The sequence below is a fragment of the Rousettus aegyptiacus genome, unplaced genomic scaffold (genome assembly GCF_014176215.1).
Source record: "Rousettus aegyptiacus isolate mRouAeg1 unplaced genomic scaffold, mRouAeg1.p scaffold_m13_p_12, whole genome shotgun sequence".
NCBI lineage: Eukaryota > Metazoa > Chordata > Mammalia > Chiroptera > Pteropodidae > Rousettus > Rousettus aegyptiacus.
This window is the reverse complement of record NW_023416287.1, coordinates 43,404,914-43,431,047: the sequence shown is the minus strand read 5'-3', so window position 1 is coordinate 43,431,047 and position 26,134 is coordinate 43,404,914. Positions and strand designations below refer to the sequence as shown.

Here is a 26,134-nt window from a genome sequence, read left to right as displayed (position 1 = left end):
CTAAACGGGTACCCTCCTTTTCAGAGCAGGCTTGCGCTCCAGCTTGCCCCTGTCTTTGTAAGACTCGTTCTGCTTCTTGATGTTCCCAGCCGGGTCCTGGTAAGCTCTGGGGTTTGGGACTTTTGTTCTAAACCAGAGACACTGTGAAATGTGTCTGTTGGCTATTTTGTGTAACTTTGAATATGGATTTTTTTAAACTGCAAAATATTTCTTACTGGAAATTGGATTTTTTGGTGCCTATCTTAAACTGAAATATAACATACGTAGAAAAGCATATAAAACATACCTATACTTTAACAATTAATCATGAAGTAAACACTTATGTAGTTACCACTCAGCTCAAGATACATGGCCAGCTCCGCAGATGTCATTCACATCCTCTGTGGTCACAGCCCCTCACCCCTCCCACATGAACCACAGAGTGTGAGAGTTGCATGTCAGTGGCTTCTGTGGTCATTATAACCCTGTACACCCTTGTGTGTATTCCTAGGCAGTGTGACTGAATTTTGCCCTTTTAAACTTTATCTAAATGGAATCTATACTAGTCGTTGTGTCTTGCTTCTTTAGCAATATTTATTTTGTAAGGTTCGGCCCATGTTATCACATGAAGTGCTCTCCTTGGACTTTATATCATTATCTGGTAAAACTGTGGAAATGGCTCACAGGACCCTCTTTGGGGTTTCAGATCTTTTTTTGCCATTGGAGTATTTCCATATCAGAACAGAGGTGGCTTGATGGTGAGGACACTCAAACCATACAAATATGTAATGAACATGTGCCAAAATTTTATTTAACTTATTAATTAATGAGATAAACAGTAAGATGTTACAACTGTTTCCGATATCTGAGTACTTTTTTAAATACACTTTTATTTACTTAAAAAATATTTTTCTGACATTGATAAAATCTGGCAGAGCTGACCTTTACATGAGTGCATGTGTTTAGGTTGCTTAAAAGTAAATTTTATGCTTTCAAATTTGGAAAAATAGAGATAAATTTTGTGATTTGCCATTTTGGGATTTGGGTGGGGTCAGGGGGAGGCGGGGGGCAGTGCAGTTCTTTTGATGGCAGCCAGGTAAAGAGAAATTCTTGATCCTGCTACAGCATAAGAAGGCAGGCCATTGACTTCCTTCAAAAAGGAACCCTGCCCATCTTCCTCTGCCTTTAAATTCCTGCGAAGTTGGCAGAGGGGTTGAGGAGAAAACGGTAAGCTGACCAGAAATAAAAAGCAAGAAGTCTGTGCTATTTCCTTGATGTGATGAAGGTCCCTGTCAGGGATTTAGAAACCCGAGCCAGTAGATGAAACCTGTGTCATTTGCGTTGTCATTGCCAGAGATAGCGCCAGCTCAGTCCCTTTCCTGGCTAACAGCTTATTTCATTGTCCATCAACCACATCCCCTGCCTGCATGTCAGCACAGAACAGCTTCTAAACAAATGTGGGGACTAGTGAGAGATGGGAATGCTTTTCTTCCCCTGCTTGATGAATTTCTTGTCATGGTCATGTAACAGTAAATATAAGGAAGCATTCCAGTCGAAGGAATTTATCTGTGGATGTAAAAGTTTTGATTTAAAAAAATGAAAGTTCATCTAAAAAGTTCAGAATTTTCCAAGTTTATCATAATCTTCCGATACATTTGTGTTGTTTAGAAAATTTTTGTCTTGATGTTCAGGAACTAAGAATTTGGTAAGGCAAAAATGAAATGCAACCACTATTTGGGGGCTATTCCAAAACTTCCATTTGTGGGCTATCAGATTGAATGAAGACAGAGTAAAACTTTCCCTAACCTTTCATATCTGAGAGAGTCTTTGTCCTGACTGGGTTTCTGGAGAAAGAAATCAGCCAACCTAAATAAGTTAATGATCATATTTAAAAGTGAGAAGTAATTGACACCATTGGCAGCTCCCCCCTCCTCCCTTCCCCACTGGGGTACTTCCAAATCAAAACAGAGGTGGTTTGAGGGTGAGGACGCTCAAACCATATCAGGGCTTCCTGCCATCAGAAGTAATTTATGTTTCCACATTGTGAATGGAACAGAGTTCTTCATTATTCTTTAGGTGAGTGAGTCTCAGATGTGGCTGTATACTGGGATTATCTAGGGAACTTTAAACTAATAATGATGGCAGGCTTCAAACCCCTGAGATTTGAAGGTTAGTAGTGTGGCTAGGAAATTGTATAAGTTGGTCAGGTGATTCTAAAAGGTGAGAATCATGACTGTAGACTCTAGCTGAGGCTTAGAGTAGTGTTTCCTAAAAAGCCATCCGTGTTCTTCCTTTACCAGGTCCCACTAGTATGATTTACTTAAGTGTTTCTTTTTAGAGTGACTTAGTAATTAATGTGCATACTTACAGAAAAGTGCATGGATCATAAATATATAGCTCAGTGGATTATCATAAATTGAAAACCCATGAAACAAGCACCCAGTCAATTAAAAGAATATTGCCAGTACTCCAAAGTATCCTTTGTGTCTACCCCCAGTTTCCTTCCATCTTTCTCCAAATTAATGACTCCCCGATTCTAACATTATAGTGTATTTGTGCCTGTTTTTGAACCTCGAATAAATGCAATTTTGCAATATATATTTTTCCGTGTTTGACTTCTTTCCTACAAAGTTATGTTTTGAGAGTTATCCATATTGTTGCATGTGGCCATAATTCTTTTTCATTGTTCTGTGATATTGTTGTATAAGTAAACCACAATTCAGTTGTCTCTTCCACTGTTTCTCAGTGTTTGGCAATTAAGAACAATGCTGCTTTGACCATTACTGGATTGTGTCCCTTGGTGCACACATGCACCCATGCCTATTGGGTATGTACCTAGGAGTTGAATTGCAGGATCATAGGGCCTTCATGTGTTCAACTTTTGAGAGTATTTATACCAGTTTACACTCCCACCAGCAGTGTAACCTTCCTGTTTTTCTGCATCCTCACCAACTCTTGGTATTATCAGTCTTTTTAATTTTAGCAATTCTACTGTTATAGAGTAGTATTTCATTGTTTTTTCTTTTTCCTTTAAAAAAATTTTATTTTGGAAATTTTCAAATATTCAAAAGTAGTCAGTTGGTATGATGACCCTACCTTATGGTCCTATCACCAGGCTTCAACTCATAACTAATCTTAATTGATTTATAGCCCCATTAGTCCCTCCCAGATTACTTAGAAGTTAATTGCAGACCTGCTTTTTTTATCCCTAAATATTTTAGTATGTACCTCTGAAAAATAAAGCCTTAAAAAAAAACCCACAATGCCATTAGCATACCTAGAAAAAAATGAACAGTAAATTCCTTAATATCATCCAATATCTAGTTTATGTTCAAATATCCAGTTGTCTCATACGTACCATAATGTGTTTTTTATAGTATTACATACATTTGGATCAGGATACAAATAAGGTTCTCTGTAATAGATTGGTTGATATGTGTCATATCTTTTTTATTTATCGGTTTCCCTTATATTTGTTTTTTGCTTTGAGCAAAATATAAATTAGATGGAGATTAGGATCACACCCATAGATACTAGGGCAGGCAGAAAGGGAAGGATCAGGTTAGTGGCACATGTTAACTGGAGAGGGAAAAGGACAGAGCAGGTATTGTAGAAATAGCTGTTGATGAGCTGGGATCCTGTAATATGGTGGGAAGAAACTGGTCCCAGGGCCTGAAGACTGGATTTCAGTCCTGAGTCTACCATGAAGGAGGAAAGGACTCTGCTTCACTTGTGGAGCTGATTTCCCCTCTGTAAAATGGAGATAAAGAGTACTTTCCCTGGCTGTTTTGTAGGGCTAGGTCGAAATGAGATGTGATGGCACCTCCAATTGTCCTCACTATTCCAGTGTAGGCAGTGACATACAAGGCACAGACTATGTGGAAGGGCTGCTTCTATAGGTAAAGAGGCCCTGCAGTCCTAGTTTTATAGTTTATTCCTGTTGGTGTGAGTTGGGCGTGGGTTGTCAGCTTCCCCTTCAATTTAGGAACCCCTCTATAATACACATCTTAACTAGTAGAAATCAAGAATGTTTCCTTCCACACCTTTTAATTGATGGTAGGCACAGTGACTTAGAATGACTTTCTTGTGGATGTTTCTAGAATCCTCTGAGAATGGATTTAATAGCTGTTGACTTACCTGTGGTGTAGCTGTGGATTCAGAGAAAGTCATTTGTATCCCTTGACCCAGACTTTGGGAATTGGAAGCAGAGGTTTGTGTGCACGTGTGTGTGTGTGTGTGTGTGTGTGTGTGTGTGTGTGTGTGTGAGTGTCAGTCAGTGTGTCCGTAATTGTACTTTCAGTGAAGCTGTGTTCATTCATGTGTATTTGTTTTCCAATTTTAAGAAAACCTTCACTAATATACACTAATGATTATAATTGTTAGAAAAATCCAAATTTTTTCTTTTTAATGTAAATATGATTTAGGCATAATATATGTACCTACAGAAAAGAGCATAAATATTTATATTTGTAAAGTTAGCACACTTATATAACCAGACCTTGTTAGAACTCTAGAAGCTCCTTATGCCTCCTCTAGTCACCCCTCCCTGTCCCCCTGAACCAGTGGGCAGAAATATGCCCATATTGACTTTGGAGGGGAAAAAAAGTTGGATCTAGACTAGACCTGGGTTTGGGTGTTGAGGTTGGAGGTGTTAATGATGACTTTGGCTATTGCATCACATGGCAACCTGCTTAGAGATCTTAGGCTTTACACAGAATGTGTTGAAGTATCTGTTGGCAGAATTCTTGGGTATTGGATGGTCTGTCTGCTTGATGATACTCCCTCAACCTTGAGTGATTTCCTTTCTTCATCCATTTCTGTAAACAATGTTCTAGGCCCTTAGCCCAGGTGTTGATAGTCTATAAGAGGGGTAGTGAGGTCTAGAAGCCCCTGTGATTTCATGTGCAGTTGTCAAGTGGGAGGTACAGGTGGCTGTGGAGTGATCTGGAGGGTGTGTCAGGTAAGCTTTCTAGAGGAGTTGAGTCTTGAACTATGAGTCTGCAAGGAAGAGCTGGCGAGGCCGAAAAGGAGGGAAAGGTGCTTCAGGCAGCAAAAGCATTGTATAAAAAGGCACTGAGATCATGTTCTAAATATTAATTTGGCATCAAACGTTTATTGAGCAGCCAATGTGGGTGATGTTTAGAACGAGGAGAGACATTTACCTTTATTTACAATATTCTAATCTAAAATCTATAAATGCTTTACTTTGGGAGGATTGCTTTGAAAATTAATTGTCGTTGACTTGGAAAATTTATAGGGAACAACGTGAAAATAGTGAATGACACTGGATATTTCTTCTTGGGGTGTGTGGTGAGGGTTGGCCAGAGGCCCAGAATACCTGGCAAGGTCAGGTGTCACCTACTGTTGGCATGGACCTCTGATTAACATAGTTACCTTGCTCAGGCATGATAGCGTTGGAAGTAGTATAAGTGAGGCATATGTAGTTGCTGCTTTTGTGGAGTAGGATGATTTGGGTTCAGAGGCTGGATGAGAGGCTAAAGCTAAGTTTCACCCCCTTGAAGGTATAGCAGATATCTGAAACAACTTTGAGAATATTGCTTGTCTGTCTAGTTCTAGATTTGAACCCAGGAAGTCCTTTTGAAAAACTGAAATAAGACTGTTTTTCTGCATTATGAATAGCTCCTCCAGTTTACATTTGTGTTTGTAGTGCTTTTCTACTCAGGATGATGCCCTTGAATGATCAGTAAGGTTGACTTCTGTCAATTCTTGTGACATATAAGTTTTATAGCTAAAAAGGCTGTTAAAGAGTAAGAAGAATAATTCTGTTTCTCACCAGAGCTCATCTGCCATTTCTTCCAGGGCTGCGGATAAAGGAGACCAAGGAGGTTTATGAAGGCGAAGTCACAGAGCTAACTCCATGTGAGACAGAGAACCCTATGGGGGGGTATGGCAAAACCATTAGCCATGTAATCATAGGACTCAAAACAGCCAAAGGAACCAAACAATTGAAAGTGAGTACATGTCTGTGGACTCTTTTCTCTTGCCTCAGGATTTCTCAGCACTATGTGGCCTTGGGCAGGTGGTGTAACTACCCTTTGTCCCAGTTTATTTTGCCTGTGCGCTGTAGTTGATGATCATCACAAGGCCATTTGAGGATGTTATATACATAAAGCAGTACCAGGTACAGGGCCAGTACACAGAAGGATCAAAAAGATAGCTTTTCTTATTTATTTTTAGGAAATTGTGTATGTTAAAGGTCACCCATGTGGTTAGTGAAGTCTGCCTTCTGCCATCCTAACCCCATGTCATAAGCCATAAGGTTGCTTTAAATGGTTTCTTTAAGGGGTGGCCCCATAGTGTAATGGTTAGCACATCTGCTTTACATACAGAAGGTCCTGGGTTCATGCCCCAGGTGGAGCCATGGATCATACCCTGGGCGTACCTGGCCCAGGGTGTGTCAGGCCCCCCGAGTACTTCAGGCCCAGGTGTGCACCACAAGCATGTGGGGGGAGACACCCCGCCTTCAGAGATGCAGCTCTTAAAAAAAAAAAAATGGAGACAGCAACATCCATAGGTCAGGAGTGGAAGTGGGAGGGAGGAATCAAAGAAGCGGTGAGGGAGAGGGGAATGAATGGTTTCTTTAAGAAAATAACATAAGGGAGAGGTGAATTTTTTTTCCCCCTAAATGAGTATTTCTAGCTACTTTGAGCATATGTACAAGATGTTTGGGTAGATAGAGCTCAAATACTAGGCGAGTATTTAAGTGTGAAAGAGAATGCCGTATTTGCCACCAGTATTGAGTGCCTCCCTCATCCTGGACCCTGTGCCAGGGGCTTACTTATCATCACTGTCCCTCCTGCTCATGGCAGTGCTTCAGCAGGTTGTCAGGTGCCACCCAGCCAGTGAAGCAGAGCTCAGGCTTTGTTTCTGTGGTAGCAACAGCTTTACTGAGATATAATTTTTTTAAAAACTCACCAGTTTAAGTGTGCAACTTAAATAATTTAAATCTAATTACAGAGTTATACAACCATCACTGCCATCCAGTTTTAGAACATTTCTGTTGCCCTAAAAGAAACCTCCTGCCTCTTTACAGCTAGCTTCCCATTCCCGCCCATAGCTCCTGGCAATCAGTAATCTACTCTCTGTTTCTGTATGCCTTTTCTGAATATTTCATACAAATGGGATCATATAATATGTGTTCTCTTGTATCTGGTTTCTTTTATTGAGTCTTGGGTTACTCTTTAATTTTTTTTTTTTTTTGAGACAAAGCCCAAGGTTTATTTCACATTATAAAATGTGAAGTTTAACTGAAAGTAATTTATATCTAAATATTAATTTCTTACAAAAGTGCTGTCCTAGAATATTGATCACCACAGGTATCCTGAATTTGGATGATCTGGAGAAAAGCAACAGTTCCCAAAATATGCTACTTTTCCTGGAGATGTGAACAGGGGGACCCAAGGGAGCAAACAGTGGGATTTAGATCAAAAGGCTTAGGAAAGATCCTAGTTTTTGTTTTCTTTGAAATTTACACATCAGTGATCACACCTGGGTGCTGTTATTTTGATGAAGAAACAGGTGTAGAGAGCCTGTCCAAAGTTATAGGCCCACAACATGCCAGCCACAAAGAGTAAGCAGACTGTGGCTTTAATCATAGAAAATTCCGAGGTGAGGAATATGAAGCGTTGAAGGAGGGACAGCAGTCTCTAAAGGGGTGTTGGGGCCCATGGTCCCATGGACAGTGTTGGCCACCTAAAAGCAGTCAGAACCATTTTTGCCAGTTTGTAACCTTAGGAGTAGAGGGAAGAAGTTCCTCACTGCCTGGCACGTAGGTACGCTCACTCTCCTGCTTTCTCTCTAAGATGCTCAACCCCCCAAAGCCAGTCTCACACATCCTAACACACACACACACACACACACACACACACACACACACTCTCTCTCTCTCTCTCTCTCTCTCTCTCTCTCTCTCTCTCTCATGTAAACACGCACATATACTCTCTAGCAGTCATTAGCTACCTCAAATCTCTTATGGAAAGATACCTTACAGTATGTCAGAAATAAATATAATGTGTATTATAGTTCTCTGATTTACTTTTTTTTTTTTTTTTTTTAATTTTAAGCTGGATCCCAGCATTTTTGAAAGTTTGCAAAAAGAACGAGTGGAGGCTGGAGATGTGATTTACATTGAAGCCAACAGTGGAGCCGTGAAGGTAATGCTGTGATTTGTTTGCCATGAGGAGACCCAGTTCCCAGGTGACCAGGGGAACAGGGTGTCTGGTATGATGCTGACAGAAGGTCAGTAGTTACCCCTTTCTATTTAATAAAGTTTGCTTTCCCTTTATCTTTACTCTAAAATAGTTTGTTAAAAAAATTCTAAAACCTGTGTAGAGGGAGACTACAGGGTAAGAAAGCAAACAACTATAGTCATTTTCAAATTGAAATGTGCAGTGTATTTAATCTTCCTTTTATCTCTTAGGCGTTTTCTTTCCAAGATATATGCATGTGGAAAGGAATGCTGCGTTAGTTGGCATTCTTTCTCTATCTGATTTTCAGCATCTTGTACAGTGTTCCTCACTGTTTAATAGATGAGCATAATACTTCATATCACACAATAAATCACCCACCTACAAAAGCATCTTAACAGCTCCCTCCGTCTTCAGTTAATCTTCTGGAATTGCCCTTTATCGAGAATTGCATACAGGTAAAAGAGAGGAAGAAAAAGATTCTTGGAGAACGTATCAGGTGTTTTTCAATTGGGTTTTTGGAGTCCAAATGATGAGCAGATTCCCTTCTCTTGGCAGCAGGAGAGTGGGACATATTGGAATTTGTCAAGTAGGCTATCAGGCCCACACTTGGAAATGGAGACTTTTATCTCACTTAGCAATGTGCCATTTGGGGACTTGGCAGTGAAAACTTACCAGGCACTCAGGTTTCTCTCCTTTTGCAGAGACAGGGCAGATGTGATACCTATGCCACAGAATTTGACCTTGAAGCTGAAGAGTATGTCCCCTTGCCAAAGGGGGATGTGCACAAGAAGAAAGAAATCATCCAGGATGTGACCTTGCATGACTTGGATGTGGCCAACGCCCGGCCCCAGGTACTGCTTTGATGCCAGCACTGCCAGGCACATGAGCCCTCTGGATGTGCATGGGAGCTCTGGGAGGAAATTGTCAGAATCTTGCTGCCGTTTCTTAGAGCAGCCAGTCCTTTTCAATCTGTAATGTTCAGCAATTAACAGCAACATGAGCTAGGAGGGACTTCTTTGTTCCAATTCAAATGCTCTAGTCACAGATGATTTCATGTATATTGTTCCTTATCCCAGCTAAGCCTCTGGTCTTGAGCTAGGCAGCTTCTTCTGTGGCTTCTTTCCAGCAGTGGGCTCACACCTGGGATTCTCTTGGTGTTAATGTCAGGAGGGCAGGAGTATTCTTTGAGCCCTTTACCAGATTTAAGAGAGCCTGACAAAGCTGTGTCTTTCCCCCTGCTTAGCAATATCCCGGGAACTGTATCTGCTCCCCATGCTAAGTAGAAGATGGATACTTGCACCTTGACTAATAAAATGTAGGAAAATACAGTATGACTTTGAGACATCTTTGAAAAATGTGTGATTTTAAAAACCCAACTCTTCCATGCTGTTAGTATTTCAGTTTGTTTTCATCTTAAGAGAGGCCACCTCTTCATTAGCAGAAAATTAGCTTTCTAATTTGAAATTGGATCCTTGGGTGTTTTATCCCATGGAGCCTTGCCTAAGAGATTGCTAAAGAATCATCTTGGACCAAAAGGTTCCATCTGCTTGTGGAATGGCTTTTCCCAAACCAACCTCCTGGGAGCTTTTGACTTGGAAAGAGTGCTGTGCTAAGAATTGGAAGTCATTCTGACACTAATGAGCTCAGCTAATTAGTTGCCTTGGGTCTTGGGGTTTTCTGTGACTTGGGGCTCTGATTTTGAGTTTCCTCTTCTGTGAAAAGGGCATAATAGTTCCTGCAAGCAGGGCTGTGTTGAGGATCAGATGTTGTAAGTACTTGGAAGACATTTGCTACTGTTTACTATTGAACATTTAGTGAGTACTTCTACGTCCCACGGCTTAGTAACCAATAGGTGATCGCGAAATGCTAGATAAATGACAAAACAGCAGACTCTTCTTGCTGACTGCACTGCAAGGAGCTGGCAGGGAGGGTGAGCCTGTTAGGAGTCGGCTATCATGCAGGGACAGGCTCACAAGACTCTGAGCAGCTCCAGGTCAGGAGTAGCTTGATGTGACTATGTAGCCGAGTCTAGTGAGTAGAGACATGGGAACATAATTAGATATGTCTTTATACCTACTTTGATAGTCCATCTGTCACTAAGGGAGCGGGAGCATCAAGAAGGGTTAGGGGTCAGACACCCCACAGTGGGCATTTGACCTGAACTTTAATGTATAACTGGGAGTTTCCCATGAAAGTGAATGCGGTTCCTGGCAGATGCACTAGAATATGCAAAAGTACTGAGTCATAAAAGAACTTGGGTGTTCAAGGAAGGGTGAGGAGTCCTGTTCGGATAATCAAGGAATACGGGATTAGAAAAAAATACAGCTGGAGGAGGCTGGGGCAGTTCCCACAGAGCTTTACCTCCCACAAAGGGATTTTATTTGACTCCTGCAGGTCTAGGGGAACCTCTTAAGAATTCCTGTATTTAGAAGCTCCTCAAGCTTTCCAGTGGAGCTGTTCAGGGTCTGCATACCTCAGGACGCCATGTAGAGTATAATGGGAATTGGCGGGATAGGGAGTGATGGTGAGGCTTTTGCCACTGCCTTAGAAAGCAGGACTCTGTAACTTTTTTCTTACACAGGGGGGACAAGACATCCTGTCTATGATGGGTCAGTTAATGAAGCCCAAGAAGACAGAAATCACAGGTAAGAGAAACAGCAAGTCCTGTGAGCCAGAAATAGAGCTGGAGGGCCCTGGATTCTGATATCCTTCCTATGCGAGGTGCTGTGAGTGACTCCCCAAAGCTGAGGAAGTGTCTCGGAACATGTTCTTTCTTCCTCTTCCTTCAGAGCTTGACTTCACCTTAATAGTCTGTTTAGACAGCCGAAAGCATACTATGTGTTCTCTGGCCGGGTCTGCTAGCATACTCTTTTGACTGCATTCAATATCCTTGCCCTCATCTTTGGAAATGGAGGCCATCACAGTCTGTGGTCCCTTTGAGGTCCCAGAAATGTGGATTGTGTTGCCCCAGCTCTTCAGGATAGCTTCTGCCAGAGTGCACCTGAACATAGCAAACTCTCTTGCCTAGGTACCGGACCACCCTCTGCTGCCAAGATTTCCCAGCCTACCCTGCTCAGCCTCTTGGGCACTTCCCAGAGCTTGGCAGGAATGTTGCCGCTCCCTTGTGGACCTTTAGTTTAGCCTACTCCTCTTCCCAACTGTTGCATCCCTCTTTTTTCTATTTACCACCTATAGCTTTGTCACCTTAAAATATTAAATATTAAAGCATCTTTTTAATTTAAGTTTTAGCCAACAGAGTGATCTGAGACCTTTCTATTAGAGTCAGCAAGAGCAGTTACTATATTTTAACATGATTTTGGACATGTATCCCCATTTAACCATTCCTGCCTCATGTTGGGCTTTGTTGGAAGATGCTGTATCAAATCTTCATGTTCTGTTTGTGAGCCGTTTCCTCCTGATGATAGTGCAGGAGCTGGTTTGGAAAATGAGAACTATGACCTTAGATGGGTTCTTTAACTTTTGAGAGACTCATCTGTTTTAGAGCTCTGAAATTGAACCTTTCCTCAGAACCTTTCAATCCTCATGGGTTTCTTTCCAGAAAGGATTCTACACATGTCTTCTATTCATTCCTCCATTCCTTTGTCCAGGCACTTGACTGAAAGTTAATTAACCTAAGCTTTGTCATACAGGGCTAAAAGAAAGGGTCATTTGCCAATGCAGAACAGGAAAATTTACATATAGAAACTTATTTTATCCAGGACTCCCGAATACCGGTGTCTCTGGGATTAGGCAGGGAGCTAAGTTTGGGTGCATGTGAGTAATAAGGCCTGGTGGGGAGTGTGACTGAAAGCACTTCTTTGGGGGAAGCTGCTGATTTTGTGACTTCTAGTATGATTATCCCTACTTTCAGACAATGAAACTGAAGCCTGGAATGGGGACATAACTTGCATAGGGTCACATAGCTAGCAGTAAAACCGTGCTCCAAACTTTAGTTTGGGCTGAATTCAGATGGAAGAAGAAAGAAGGTGACAAAAAAATAATAAAATAAGAAAGAAAGAAGGTGACAGTTTTCCCCAGCTTCCTGGTACTGACATTGCCTGTCCACCCTTCCTGTCTCCTAGATAAACTTCGAGGAGAAATTAACAAGGTAGTGAACAAGTACATTGATCAGGGCATTGCTGAGCTGGTTCCAGGTGTGCTCTTTGTTGATGAGGTCCACATGCTGGACATCGAGTGCTTCACCTACCTGCACCGGGCCCTGGAATCTTCTATTGCCCCCATTGTCATCTTTGCGTCCAACCGAGGCAACTGTGTCATCAGGTAGGGTGGCTGTCTACCAGCCACAAGGGTTTTCCACCTTCTCCTTGGCTTCATTTGTTCCTCTTGGATTACTTTAAACCCATTATGTCATGAGTCAGGATGGGGATAAAGGGAGGTCATGTTCACTTTTAGAGAAATATGCCAGAATGGCTTGCCTTCAGAGGTAGTCCATGTGTTAGCCTCAATGTGTCCGGGTTACCAAAGGCAACAGCCACCATTACTAAATATGCAGGTCTCCCACAGGGTCTCTGGGGTTACATCGGGGTATGCTTTGGTCCTTCAGCTGGAGTGGGCAGGCAAAGGTAAGGTCAGACATGCTAGCGTTGGGTGACACTACATATGTTAACTTCTATCCTCTTACTAGTTCTGGGAGGTAAGTATTCTTGGCTTCATTTTTCAGATGAGGAAATAGAATGGCAGCATAACTTACCCCTGGTCATAAAAATAAGATGAGAACCCAGGTCTTACTGATAGTGAAACTGGTAACGAGAACAAAAATTTCTCTCTATTTCAGACCTTGGAACCACCCTGGCACCTGCCCCTACTCCATTAGGCCTGCCTTTGAAAAGGGGAGGTGTTGATACCTGGAAGGCAAATGCTTGTATGATGCTCACCCTGCTAAGATGGGCCCAGGGCAGAGATGGGGCTTGGTTGAAGTTCTTTTTTCTCCTGAGTATTCTGTAGGCCTTGAACCCCAGAGAACATACCATCTTCCCAGCTCACAAGCCTAGGTGTCGGTATCCCATACTTGGTAGTTTTCTTGCTCCTTTTGTTTTCTGTGCTCCCGTTTGAGAGTCAGGGCCTTATTCCAGCAGGACTAGGGACGTGAGGTAGGATGGTGAGGTGTGCCTTTTCAAGCCTGCAGCAGAGTAGTAAGGAAAACAGAGATTTGAAGACTGCATGCTCCTGGCAGCCCGAGTGCTAGGAATCCAGAAAGAGACTTCAAGGCCTATGAGTATCAGCACAGAGCTGGAGCCACACTGAGTTAGGAACCCATATTGCTGATTCACTTAGATTTAACTCTTGAATGGAGGTGAGTCGCATCCAGTTTAGCTGACTCTCAATGGAACAGCTTTATCTCATTTGAGGCTATCCAGAAGCTGTACTGCTAGTGCTGAGGTGGGGCTCTCTTAGATCCCCTCTCAGTTGACTGGGAATTAGGACTTGTGTGTGTGATTCAAGTTCATGTAGCAACAATTTGTATTCACTCTTTGAATCCCCGTAATGCTGTTTTAACGACATCATTGTCACAGATGTTTTCTGTAGTCTTGGAGAGAAGGCAGCTTGTACCTAGTCCAGGCCAGCCATTGATGAGAGGAGCCTGGCTACCTGGCAAGCATCTGGAAACTAGATATGTGGCCTGGTGTCCCTGCCACACAGTCCCCATAGGTTTGCTAGACTTGCCTTGTTTTAGTCAGGCCTGGCTTCAGTTGGACAGCTGTTGAAAGGGCTTAGCCCTGAACAAATGGTGCCCCCTACTGGGGAGCTCTGCTAACAGACTCCTTTCCTTTACAGTAGATAATCCGGCCCAGCAGATGCCAGTAGAGCCTGGCAGCTTCTTGCAGGAGCAAGATCTCTTAGGATTCAAGTACCTTCTCTCAGTCACATATTATCCAGGAAAAAAGTGCATAGGAAGGTGGCTGTATCTCATAACTACCTAATGTGGACAGAGCTGTGGTCAGCCTGCAACCTGGGAGACTTGGCCCTGGCCCCACCCTGTTCTGATTGACCCGATCAAGTGCTGCTCGAGGCTGTAGCTATTTGCTGTTGTCAGACTGTAGTCACCTAAGTGGTGAGAAGATGCTCAGAGTGTAGGTCTTGTGCAGGCCCACTCAGGCTGTTAAAATTGTAGTGTGTGCTCTCCAAGAGGATTTTGGTACCAAGCCCTAGTGGGAAATTTGTTTAGCAGTGATAATAATGTCAAAATAGCAATTACAAAAATAATAGCCAATGTATTGAGGAGCTCTATCTGTGTATCAGGCACACTGTTCTCACCTCAACTTAGGAAGGGACTGCTGTTTTCATTTGGAGGAGGCCACCAAGGCTACACCAGGATGGGGCATTTGGCCATCGTTACATAGCTCAGAAGCAAAGCTGGAATTTGACCAGAGCGTTGGACCTCAGAGCTCGTGCTCTTGACAAGATTTGGTTTAGATGCAAAATGATGGACTTTCTGGGACATTATGTACAGTTTTGCTGCCCATCAGACTAGTGAGGGGACCAGAGCCTTGGAGGCTGTGTGTTCCTGGCACGCAGGAGAGTTATTGAGCTTCTTTAACTTCAGATCCACATCTGACCAGGTGGAGGAAGGGAACTCACGGTAATTGAGGGCTTCCTCTGTGCCAGAAATTGACCAGAGTACTCTACATGGGTCATCTCATGTAATTTAAGGCACCCTGACCACCCTGTGGGTAGGTGATAGCTCCAGACTCACACAGGTGGTGACCTGCATGGGCCACAGGCCTGAGGGCCATCTGGCTCCAAAGCCCATACCATCTCTGCTCTCTTGCACTGCTTTCCCAAGTTGCTTCATCAGTGACTGGGAGTCGAGCTTTGATGGTGGTGCGGGGAGCCACCGTGAAGGGAATGTGCACTGAGGGTGATGAGTGGTTGTGAAAGTGCAGACAGCCCCTAAGTCCTCTAGGTCACCTCTCCTTGTGCACAGGAAGATGAAGGAAGCCATTCCCAGAGGAGCATCAGGCCCTAGGTTTCTTCCATGGTACCTCACGCTCCTTCAGGAAAGAGATACATCCGTGGACACAGTAGAAGGTGAAGTTGCACTAGCTCCACTCTCCTCACCTTGAGAAGTCCTTTCCCTTTCAGGCAGCAAGGTCCTCAATGTTAAAGGAGAGCCTGGCCCTGATTCTAGCTCTAAAAACTGAGACATCTTTTAATCCTGTGGAAGATAGTTTTCTGGGATTAAGAAATCTTTGTAGGAGTTCCTCTCTATAAGTCACTGTTGCATGGAGACTTAAGAAACAGTGTGGTCTCTATTCACTCTGAGTTCACTTAAAAAAAAAAAAAACAGCTTTATGGAGATATAATTCACACATAATACAATTCACGCAGCTAAAGTATAAATTTCAGGGGTTTTTTTGAAAACATAGTTACAAAGTTATACAGTCATCATCACAGTCTATTTTAGGACATTTTCATCATACCAAAAAGAAAACTTAGCAATAGCTATCATGCCACCTTTACCCACATCTCCCCTCCCATGTAGTTTTTCCCCAGCCCCTCCCTACAGCCCCTATCAACCATTAATCTACTTTCTGTCCCTATGCATTTGCCTTCATGGGCCTTTCATATAAATGGCACTATACAATCAGTATATTTTCATGTCTGGCTTTTTTCACTCAGTGTAATGTTGTGAAGGTTCATCCATTTTATAGCTTGTATCAATACTTATTTGTTTTTAAGGTTGAATAGTATTCCAAAGTATGGAATATTAAATAGCACATTTTTTCATTCATCAGTTGATGGACATTGGGATGCCTAGGAATGGAATTGCTGGGTCAAATGGTAACTCTGCTTAACCTTTTGGGAACTGTCAGACTCTTTTCCATAGTGTCTGCACCATTCCAACCAGCAGCATGTGAGGGTTCCAACTTCTCCACGTACTCAACAACACTTGTTATTGTCTGTCTTTTTGAGTCTAGCCGTCCTAATGGATGTGACGTGTTATCGCACTGTGGTTCGATTTGCATTTTCCTGATGGTTTGTAATGTTGAGCATCTTCTCATGTGCCTATTGGCCATTTGTATATTTTCTTGGGAGAATTATCTGTTTATGATCCTTTGCCCATTTTTTATTCGGGTTATTTGTCTTTTTATTATTGAGTTGTAAGAATTCTTTATGTGTTCTGGATATTAAACCCTTACCAGATATATGATTTGCAGTATTTTCTCTCATTCTATGGGCTGTCTTTTCCGTTTCTTGATAGTGTCTTGACACACAATTGTTTATTTTAGATGAAGTTCAATTTTTGTTGCCTATGTTTTTAGTCTCATATCTAAGAAACTATTCATTACATAATCTATGGTCACAAAGAATTACACCAATGATTTCTTCTAAGAGTTCTAGTTGTAGTTCTAACATGTAGTTTTCTGATCACTTAGGAGTTGATTTTTGTGTGGTGCACGGAGTCTGTCCAACTTCATTCTGTTGCATGTGGATACCCAATTGTCCCAGGAGCATTTGTTGTTCTTACTTCATTGAATTGTTTTGGCCGCTTCATCAAAAAATCAATGGCTTTCCTCTTAGCACTCTTCCTATGTCTACTGAGCCAGGGCTCAGTGGACTTTTGGGAGTTACACTTTGTTTTACCCAGAGAAGTATTCTTTAGTGCACTTCTGTTACCATAGAAACTTTGTGTTATCGGTGTCCCTGCAGTTATAGGGGGTTACATAAAGAATCAGTCAGGCAGTGCGTCTCAGCCAGGGCCATTTTCACTTGTTGTGATTAGAGGTATTGCTGGCATCTAGAGGGTAGAAGCCAGGGATGCTGCTGATCATCTTAAAATGCTCCGGACAATCCCCTACAAAAAATTATTTGGTCCAAAATTCAGTGTTATGGTGGAGGAACCCTGTGTAAAGTAAAAGTATTCACAAATGAGTCAATCATTTTACACACATGTAAGTATATCTATAGGATAAATTTCTAGAAGCATAATTACCTTGTTCCTACAGATACACCATATTGGAATTTAAGGAGGATTGCGCCTGTGGCCTCACAACCCCAAACTCTACATCTGGAAGGGGCACACCATTAACACAGTTTGAACAGTGGTTGAATAGCATAACGGTGAAATCAATGTTAGTCTGAGGCCAAAGCCAGAAACGAACTTACAGGTGCAAGGAAACATTTGCAGTTTTAGCCAAAATATAATTATCATTGTAGTTTATTGTTAGCAATTTTATGTTGTAATATGGCAATTATGGCCACCTTGTCAAACAGTGATTGCCCTGTACAGAGAGTGCCATCTGGGGTCACTGCCCTGTGTAGGAGCCCTGGTAAGTAGGGGCTCTGTTCTCTGGCCGGCTTAGCAATGTCACAAGCCCTTTCATGCCTAGCAGAATAGAGTTCCAGAAACCATATTTCACTAATATGTTTTCTAAAAGAAACTGTACCTAAGGTTCATAGCTTGGACAAATTTCAAAAATATTTTGTCTTTAATTCCTGAAAAATGCTTAGCAGTCTTTAAGAAGATTTTCTTGTTAAAATTTTTAATTTTGTGGACTCAAAACTATAAGAAACTTTCTTAAGGCATTCCTATAAATTCTGTTATTTTGAAGTTTGATTAGGGAGTACTTTATTTTTCCCTAACCATTTCTTCTGTAGATTTACATTTGTTGTTATGTCTGAATTGAAGATGATTTATCATGAATGTTACAGAATTTGGTGTATTTTAACATGGTAAAGGTGAGATCTTGTAAAGATTTCCCAAGAATTTTCAAGAGAATTCCCAAATAGGACTTAAGAAACCCCAAACTTATTGCCTAAACTAGAATTAAATAACTAAGATTAAATGTAGTTTTTAAAGGTTATTTTGTTCAATGAGAAGATTGCAGATAAACCAAATATCAAGATTTGAATCATAATAGAATTTAATCTTTATAATCTTCCTTGTTATTTAGAATGATTACTTGGTGGAAGAGATTTGCTTTCTCTAAAGTTATCTTAATATTGGTGTTTGCTATTGTTCTGTTTTCCCATTTATTTTGTAAGGTCTTAATTATATTTTTAGTTACATTTAACAATTATTCATTAATGTAGAATTTTATTCTTGTTTAAAATTGTTTTTGTGGTAAAATGTATATAACATGGAATTTGCCTTTTAGATATGCAATTCAATGGCATTAATTGCATTCACAGTGTTTTACAACCATCACCACCATCCATTTCCAAAACTTTTCTGTTTGTCCAAACAGAAACTCTCCCTTAGGGAGCAAGTCCCATTTTCCCTTCCCTTGCCCCTGGTGACCTCTCTTCTACTGTCTTCATGAACTTGCCTTTCCTAGATCTTTCCTATACATGGAATCATATCTGCCCTTTGTAGCTGGCTTTTTTCACTTAGCATGTTTTCAAGGTTCATCCTGTTTTAGCATGTATCAGAACTTTTTATTCTTGCAATAATAAATATACATTTACAGTTCAACTGACTGGATGGAATTTCAACAGAGAGATTTTTTTACTGAGGTTCTGTATCTACAATGCTTACTTATATTTAAACCGAATATTCTGATATCAACAATTAGATCCAAGTGACCTGTTTCTATTTGTTTTGTTGCTAAGTTATGACCATAGACTCTGTAGTTCTCTACATCAGAAATGGTGCTGATGTAGACCGGCTGATGCTGTGACTCCCAAAGGCTGAGGCAGAATCCTGTAGCACGTGGGCTTCCAGACATTGTGGCTGAAGCCAGGCAGCTGGTGCCTCAGGGACTAGCAGTTTAACAGGGTTCCTCTCCTGGGCCATTCTTCCTGTGGCTTGGCTAAGGATTCAAGAGGAATATAGGCAAAGGACATGATTAGACAGTTCCCTAAAAGAACTAAAGTAACTATTAGATATAAGGGAAAGCATTCAAATGAATCAAGAAAATGCATATTCAAACAAGATGTTACCCTTCTTTTTTCTCAACCATCAAAGCAGCAGAGTTTAAGAATTAGAATACCTAGTGTTACCTATACAATGAGATCAGATCACTTACGTAGCTGTGTAAATTAGGATATTCATTCACCCATTCATTCACTTGAATAGGTATCAGGATTATGTCAGGCACTACAAGAGTTGCTCAGGAAATGTTCATGGCTGTATGCATAAAATTATTTATCAAAGCATCATTAATAAAAATACCAACAATTGTAAACTCCCTAAATACCCAACAATTTGGGTTTTGTAAAATACTTAATGGGTTATTAAGACTGAAGCAACATGGACAAAAGAAAAAAAAGTGCATAGTTGAAATTTATAAAAATGTGAATATGCAAATTTGGCAAATATGTGTAATATGATTGTGGCCTTTTTTTCTTTTCCCCAAATTTCCTGTGATATTGATATTTGCTAAAATAATGAAGTCGTTTTTGATGACACCTGAATGTTAGTCTGTTTACCCTGTGGTCCTGGCTCTTGACTCTCAGGATATGAACTAGCTGTTTTGTCACTGTGGGTGCCTCGGCCATGTCCAGTATTCAGTTTCTGGTTTCAGAGGGGCGGGGGTGATGTGATCATTCTGGCTCTTGCAGGGGCACTGAGGATATCACCTCCCCTCATGGCATCCCTCTTGACCTTCTAGACCGGGTGATGATCATCCGGACCATGCTGTACACTCCACAGGAAATGAAACAGGTAAGCATACCTCCCCCTACCCCCTCATTTTCCTTTCTCCCCTCATTTGCTCCCAGTGTTCCCTGAGGCCGTGCAGGAAGGTATCCACAGAGCAGGCCTGGCTCCCACCACCGTCCCACCACTTAGCCTCTGCCTTGAGGAAGTCACAATACTCTGGAGCCTCAGTCCTCCAATCTGAGAGATGTGTGGGCCAACTAGACATTGCCTGACGTGTCAGAAAACCTCAGGTGCCTGTATCCCTTCTTAAAAACTTTAAGAAAGAAATAGTGAAAGATATTGACTAGATCACAGCCATTAATTAGGGAAGCCACTGGCTCTAGGAAAGAGGCAGTAAAATATGATTTAGCAATAGCTTGGTGCCCAGGCTAGGCCTTGTCCGGGGTCTTTTCTGCTCAGTGGGCCAAGTCAGGCACTCTGTCCCACCAAAACCCATAGCAGGCTGGCTCTAGCAGGGCACAGAACCTGGATGAGGCAAACGTTTGGGTCCTAGCAGAGCCTGGGTGCTGTAAACAACATGACTAGTTTCTTGTGGTCTTTGGAAGCTGTGCCTGGGATTGCTGCCTTGGCAATAGAGATCATAGTGAAGTAGGGTCACACAGTTTAGAGGGGCACCTGGAATAGAGGTCATAAAACTAACCTGACAATGAAAGGCTTGAAGGAGGTATATATGGAAACATCTACCTCAGTCCCTGACAGAGTGCATGGTTAAAATTCCATGTGAGCTGAATTTGGGTTATGCTGGGGCTGGAAGTGACATGGATGTATGAGACTGGGTCTTATCCCAAGAGGCTCAGTCCCAGTTCTTTCCGAGTGAATTGTCTCTTGCTTGATCTGGAGCCAGGAGCACCAGCTGTGTGCCCAACAGTGCCCAGGCACTGCACACGTAGAATTTCTGGTACTGTTACTGGTACTTTAGCAGTTGTTACGGTCATAATGTCTTTTTCTTTTGATGGGTGAGCTACAGAGTGGCAAGTCCAGGATGCAAAGCCAGGCTGTGCGTTGTACAGCTCAGGCCATTTGCTCAGTGGTGGGTTGTGCCTTAGGTTGCTGTCCCACGGCGGGAACATGGGCTGAGCTCTTTTTCCTGCTCTGCCCACCTGTGCCCCAGATGATCTCACTGCTCACATGTAGGTCTCTCACTGTGGAGTCTGTGTGTAGCCAAGGCTGAAAACGTGGAGTGGACCAGAGGGCTGCACTGATGTCTTGATGGGCTCTGCCTGGACTCTCTCCTCTTACCAGAGCAAAAGCACTGTTTATTGGACATCATGCTAAGCCCATAGACATAGTTAGCCAGCATGATTCTGTTTGATCTTCAGTAACCGTGCGGTAGGGTGAACTATTATCATTGTCATTCATAAAGATGAGGATGCCAAGACTCAAGTGAACTCGGTGCCTAAGTTCATAAAGTTTGTTAGTGGCTAATAGATGACTGACTGACTAACTGGCGTCTAGGCTGTCTGATCCTGACGCCATGTCCTTAGTGCTATACCACCAGTCTCCTTTGCACTAGAAATCCTTAAATTCGGTGTGGCATCCCTTTGGCAGTTTGTTGGCAGGGCCTTTTCTTTTGGAGATCTGAAGAAGGCCTCTCCTGAGTATTCCCCAGTTACCCCCTTGCTCACGTGTGGCCCGTCCTGCCTGGCCCTGACAGCATTTCATGTTGATTCAGTGCCGAGAAGTATCAGGGTTAACATGCAACCAGAGATCTCCCTTCATAACCAGCATTGACAGAATACCAAAACAGGTATAGTTCATAGCAGCAACTATGTGTGTTTTTTGGGAGATAGTGTCCATGACTAGGGGCCTTGTCACCAGATAATGGTCTCTTGCTCTTGGATGAATGCTAGGTTGAAGCCAAGGTAGTCACTGAATAGAATCAGAAGCAAAAGCAAGAGTCCCAAGTTTCCTGCTGTGAGAAGCAGCCGTGCACACATGGAACACTTTGTGGCTGAGTAACTTAAGCAATTGGTGTACCTCTGTGAGCCTCGGCCTTCATAGTTTACTGGAGGATTTGCTCTCCCCTTTTAAGATTGTTGTGGGACTGAGTGAGATAATGACAGTAACTTAGGGAAGGAATAGGGCTGGACATCCCTTCTTATTGCAGTAATTAATACTGTTATTAACAGTTTACAGGTGCTTCACAGACATCCACTGTGATCCTCACAACAGCTTTTAATAACCAGGATTTGCAGCTCAGGGGCAACAAGGACCTCATGATCACAGAGAATAAGCTGCAGAGCTAGGGCCCCACTCAGAGCCAGTTCACATTTGTTGCTTCCATTCGAACCTGGAGCATGCAGTCTGAGCCCCGTGAAGTGTTGTTCATCACTGTGCCTCCAGAGTAGTGACTGCTGGCTGGCTCCTGGGCTGGTTCCTGTCTTGGCTCAGCCAGGCTTCCTCTTGGGTTAGCAGAGGACAGACTAACTGCCAGCACTCACATTGCTTTGTTCTTGTGATTTTAGTATTTTCACTGGAGCCCGGGGTAGGTTTTTTGAAAAACAAAGTAACTGTAATTTGTTTACTCTGCCATCATTGCCGACACTCTCATAAACCATCCCTGCAGGTTATTAAATGATTAAAGATCTAATTTACGAACTGTCCATTTCTGAGCAGTCTGAGGCAGGAACTCTTGGGATTGCTCTCACTTACTGTAGGGAGAGTGAGAGCAGTGTCCCTGACATTCCTGAAGCCCAGCTTCCAATTCTGTGCAGCTCACTGAAGATGAGATGCTCAGGATTGAAGCCTTCCCCATTGACCAGGCTCTAGGATTAAATATTTGCATCTCCCCAGAGTTTCTGAAGGCCCCAGGGGACATTTTTCTCGGCAGGACTTGGAGGTTTCCTCAGTTCCCAGCAGTCAGTGAGAAGACTGTTTTATATTGGAGCGCAAACTGTCTAGCTCAGATTGTTGCAGTCAGAGGGGAGTCATGCATCTAGAGCCGGCAATGAGGATCTCTCCCCACGCCCTTCCTGCCTTCCTCCTCATGCCCATTCAATAACTTCAGTGCTCAGCTGATTTAGCTTTGGACCCCAGATGGTGGAGCCCCTCACACACAAGTTAAGATTCTTTTGACAGAGGTTACACCCTGGTAGCATTGGCTGAACAGATAGGTTTTATGGGGCTGGTGCAGCATGAAATATTTGAACAAGTTGCCAATATTTAGACATCAGGACATTTCATATAAATCCCTGAGTTTGAGTCCCTTGACAGAATGAAAGATTTTCCAGCACCTGGCCTTCCAGCCATAGCTACCTCCCTGAGTGCATGCTGGCCTGGCCACCTCAGCCCCGGGCCCTATCCCACTTCTGTAAGACCTGGCTTTCTTACTGAGCAGGACCTTTCCTGTTCATAGCAGCTGACTTAGTGGGGCCCTTATCAGAGTCACCATACACTAAATTTTGTCTGCTTGCAGCTCCTATCCTCAGGGTCTCTGCCTGAGAGTTGAAAGGCCAGTTTGAAGTGTCCATCTCCTAAACTTCTGGTCCCTCTCTTCCCCTTGTAAGGCTTTAGCTGGGGCTCTGTCTTTCTCATTTCCTACTCCTCTACCTCTACCCGGGTGTGTTTTTATGGCTTTAATTTAAACAAGGGCTTCTTGATATCTTGTTTACGAAGCTGCCAAAGTGAAAAATTCCTGTATTATATGAGGCTCAAGTCCTCGAGTTATCTCTGCTCCACAATACTCAGCATTATTATCCCAGCTGCCCCTTATCACTCAGTGCTGGTGCGCCTGTAGGCTCCCAGTGCCACTTTTGTTACATATCCCCACCATCAGCTTGCCTCTCATCTAGCATTACCAGGATCTTTAAATTGCAATAAGCATCAGCCTCTTCTTGATAGACTAGGTATCTCCTGGTGATATTACGAGGGTTGGTAAATCTTTAAAAGTAACTTTTTGATTTATTTAACCATCGTATTTATTAAGCAAATAAAAAATGTCTTTTCTTGCCTGAGTGCTTATAGGTGGTAGGAAGGTCAGAGCCTGTGCAGGTTTTGGAGAGGCCTCAGTTTTCTGGGTCTGGGATTGAGTGGGAGGAGCTGAGAGGCAGGAGCTGAGCCATACCCTGTGCACACCTCCATGGGTACTAGCCACTTTTCTAGTCAGTATGACCATCACACCCTGGCTGTAAAGCCATTCACCATGTGGCTAGTGCCCCAGAGGTATTTGAGGCCAGCAGTCCTGGGTAGGGGGTGGCTCACTGCCCCACCAGACCTTGATTTTCTGCTTCTCTAATGATGTGGAATGGAAAACTGAACAAGGTTGTTTTTAAAGTACTTTATAAACAGGACACTTGAATTCAGTCTTTATCGATCATGGTTTTTCTCCTCTAAAAGATCATTAAAATCCGAGCCCAGACAGAGGGAATCAACATCAGTGAGGAAGCGCTGAACCACTTGGGGGAGATCGGTACCAAGACCACTTTAAGGTGAGCTGGTTGTCCCCTGGACCTATATCTGCCTGGAGCTGCACCAGACTCTGCCAGTGCCTTCTCAGAAGGCCTATGAGACCTGGATGGGGTTCATTCTGGGACATAAATGCAGGCTTCCTTCACAAGGCATAGGACCGTGTCTGCTCTTCCTGGTGTGATGGGTCTTGTCCCAGGACACTGCAGTTCCAAGTGCAGAATATTTAGATAATGGTGTTTAAAAAGCTAGAATAATGGTTGAAGTCCCCTTGTCCTATAGCAGAATGCACCCCTATAGTAGAGCGCTGACTCTGACCCCAGGCCAGTCCCCTTGGTAGAATAGATGGACAGAACCAGAGCCCAGGGTCTGGGGTAGGGAGCTCAATGGGTGCGCCCTGTCTCGCTGCCTTGCTCTTGCTGGATCTGTTCTGTAGGTGTGTCTTGGTTTGGGATGGTGGATGTAGGCCAGCATGAGTACATACATAGACTGCTTTCCTGACTCTTCACCAGTGGCTTGAAGCTGTTGCCTGTGCAGGATGTCCCTCCTCGGTGTCCTGACTCCTTGTGAAATCATGACTTTACAGTCCTCAGCCTGTCTCTATTTACCTTGCTCCTAAGGTTGAAGCAGAATTGCAAACTTTTGTTTGGGTGGAGTGGTGCTTTAAAAAACTTTATTTTCATGCCTTTGGATAGGGCATGTGATCTCAAGTGGCTATGTGTTCATTTTCCTGCCATGTTCAGTGTCCCAATCTGGACCTTGGCATTACCAGCCTGGTATCTATATACATCTAGGTTTTTCCTAAGTTCATACCCCTTTCAAGGAGCGGTCAGAGAACTTTTAGACTTGACAGAAATTTGTCATGTTGGTGTCTTCTGACCCCTCCAATGGGGTCATGACTACAGCTCTTTGAGCAAGGACAGCTCTCATATTTTCTGTGTCTGCTTCATTTGCCACAAGCTTAGCATTGGACTAAGCCCCTAGTGTCAGTGCTTCTGCTGATCTGGGAGGAAACTCTGGCCACCATTTCACTCCTGTCCCGGCCCCTGTTTACTCTAGGTACTCGGTACAGCTGCTGACCCCAGCCAACTTGCTTGCTAAGATCAACGGGAAAGACAGCATCGAGAAAGAGCACGTTGAGGAGATCAGTGAGCTCTTCTATGACGCCAAGTCATCAGCCAAAATCCTGGCTGACCAGCAGGACAAGTACATGAAGTGAGCCAGCCAAGGTTTTGTGCAGGGAGAGACTCCCGGGCATTCCTGGGCCCAGGTCCAGCCTGTGGACACAAGGCTCGCCCCTGGGCTTGGCTCTCTTCCCATCCCAGTGTGATTAGCAGCATTGTCAGTTTAGTGTGGAAAGTATTTCTTTTTAAATTATCATAATTTTTTTCATGGTTGTTTTGAAGGAACCTGCCCCACCTGGCCTGTTTTCTGATAAATGTTTACAGGTTATTTTAATTACATCTCTCTCTTCTTTTAATTAAAAAAATTATATTTTAGAACAGTTTTAGATGTACAGAGTTGTTGTGAAGATAGTACAGGGTGTTCTCACATACCTCACACTCAGTTTCCTTTACTGTTAACATCTTACAGTTACTATTTGTATTTTTGTCACAGCTAATGAACATTCATTTACATTATTATACTTTATTCACATTTCCTGAGTTAGCTAATGGCCTTTTCCTATTCCAGGATCCCATTCAGGACCCACATTACGTTAGTTGTCATTTCTCCTTAGACTCCTCATAGCTGTGACAGTTCCTCACACATTGCTTGTTTGTGATGGCCTTGATAGTTCTGAGCAGTGTGTTCTCTGAGATACCCCTCTGTGGGGTTTGTTTGATGTTTTTCTCTTTAAACCCGGATTTCTTGTGATTGGGAGGAAGACCATATAGGTAAAGTGCAATTTTTATCA

The 26,134-nt window shown here is 42.8% G+C and overlaps 1 protein-coding gene across 3 annotated transcripts in view; it reads left to right on the top strand.

Moving 5' to 3' along the window:
• The window catches only part of RUVBL1 (RuvB like AAA ATPase 1), a 37,668-nt gene extending 11,945 nt beyond the window's left edge, over positions 1-25,723 (top strand). For 2 of the 3 annotated variants that reach the window (XM_036229790.1, XM_016132251.2), the window contains exons 4-11: positions 5,800-5,951; positions 8,064-8,153; positions 8,891-9,040; positions 10,771-10,834; positions 12,272-12,470; positions 19,716-19,818; positions 24,151-24,242; positions 25,279-25,476. In XM_036229790.1, coding sequence (XP_036085683.1) covers positions 5,800-5,951; positions 8,064-8,153; positions 8,891-9,040; positions 10,771-10,834; positions 12,272-12,470; positions 19,716-19,818; positions 24,151-24,242; positions 25,279-25,438 — 1,010 coding nt within the window. In that variant the 3' untranslated portion in view covers positions 25,439-25,476. Of the gene's footprint in view, positions 1-5,799; positions 5,952-8,063; positions 8,154-8,890; positions 9,041-10,770; positions 10,835-12,271; positions 12,471-19,715; positions 19,819-24,150; positions 24,243-25,278 lie in introns of all 3 variants that reach the window. The other variant, XM_016132250.2, reaches the window with a different exon arrangement.
• Positions 25,724-26,134: the final 411 nt, after the last annotated feature.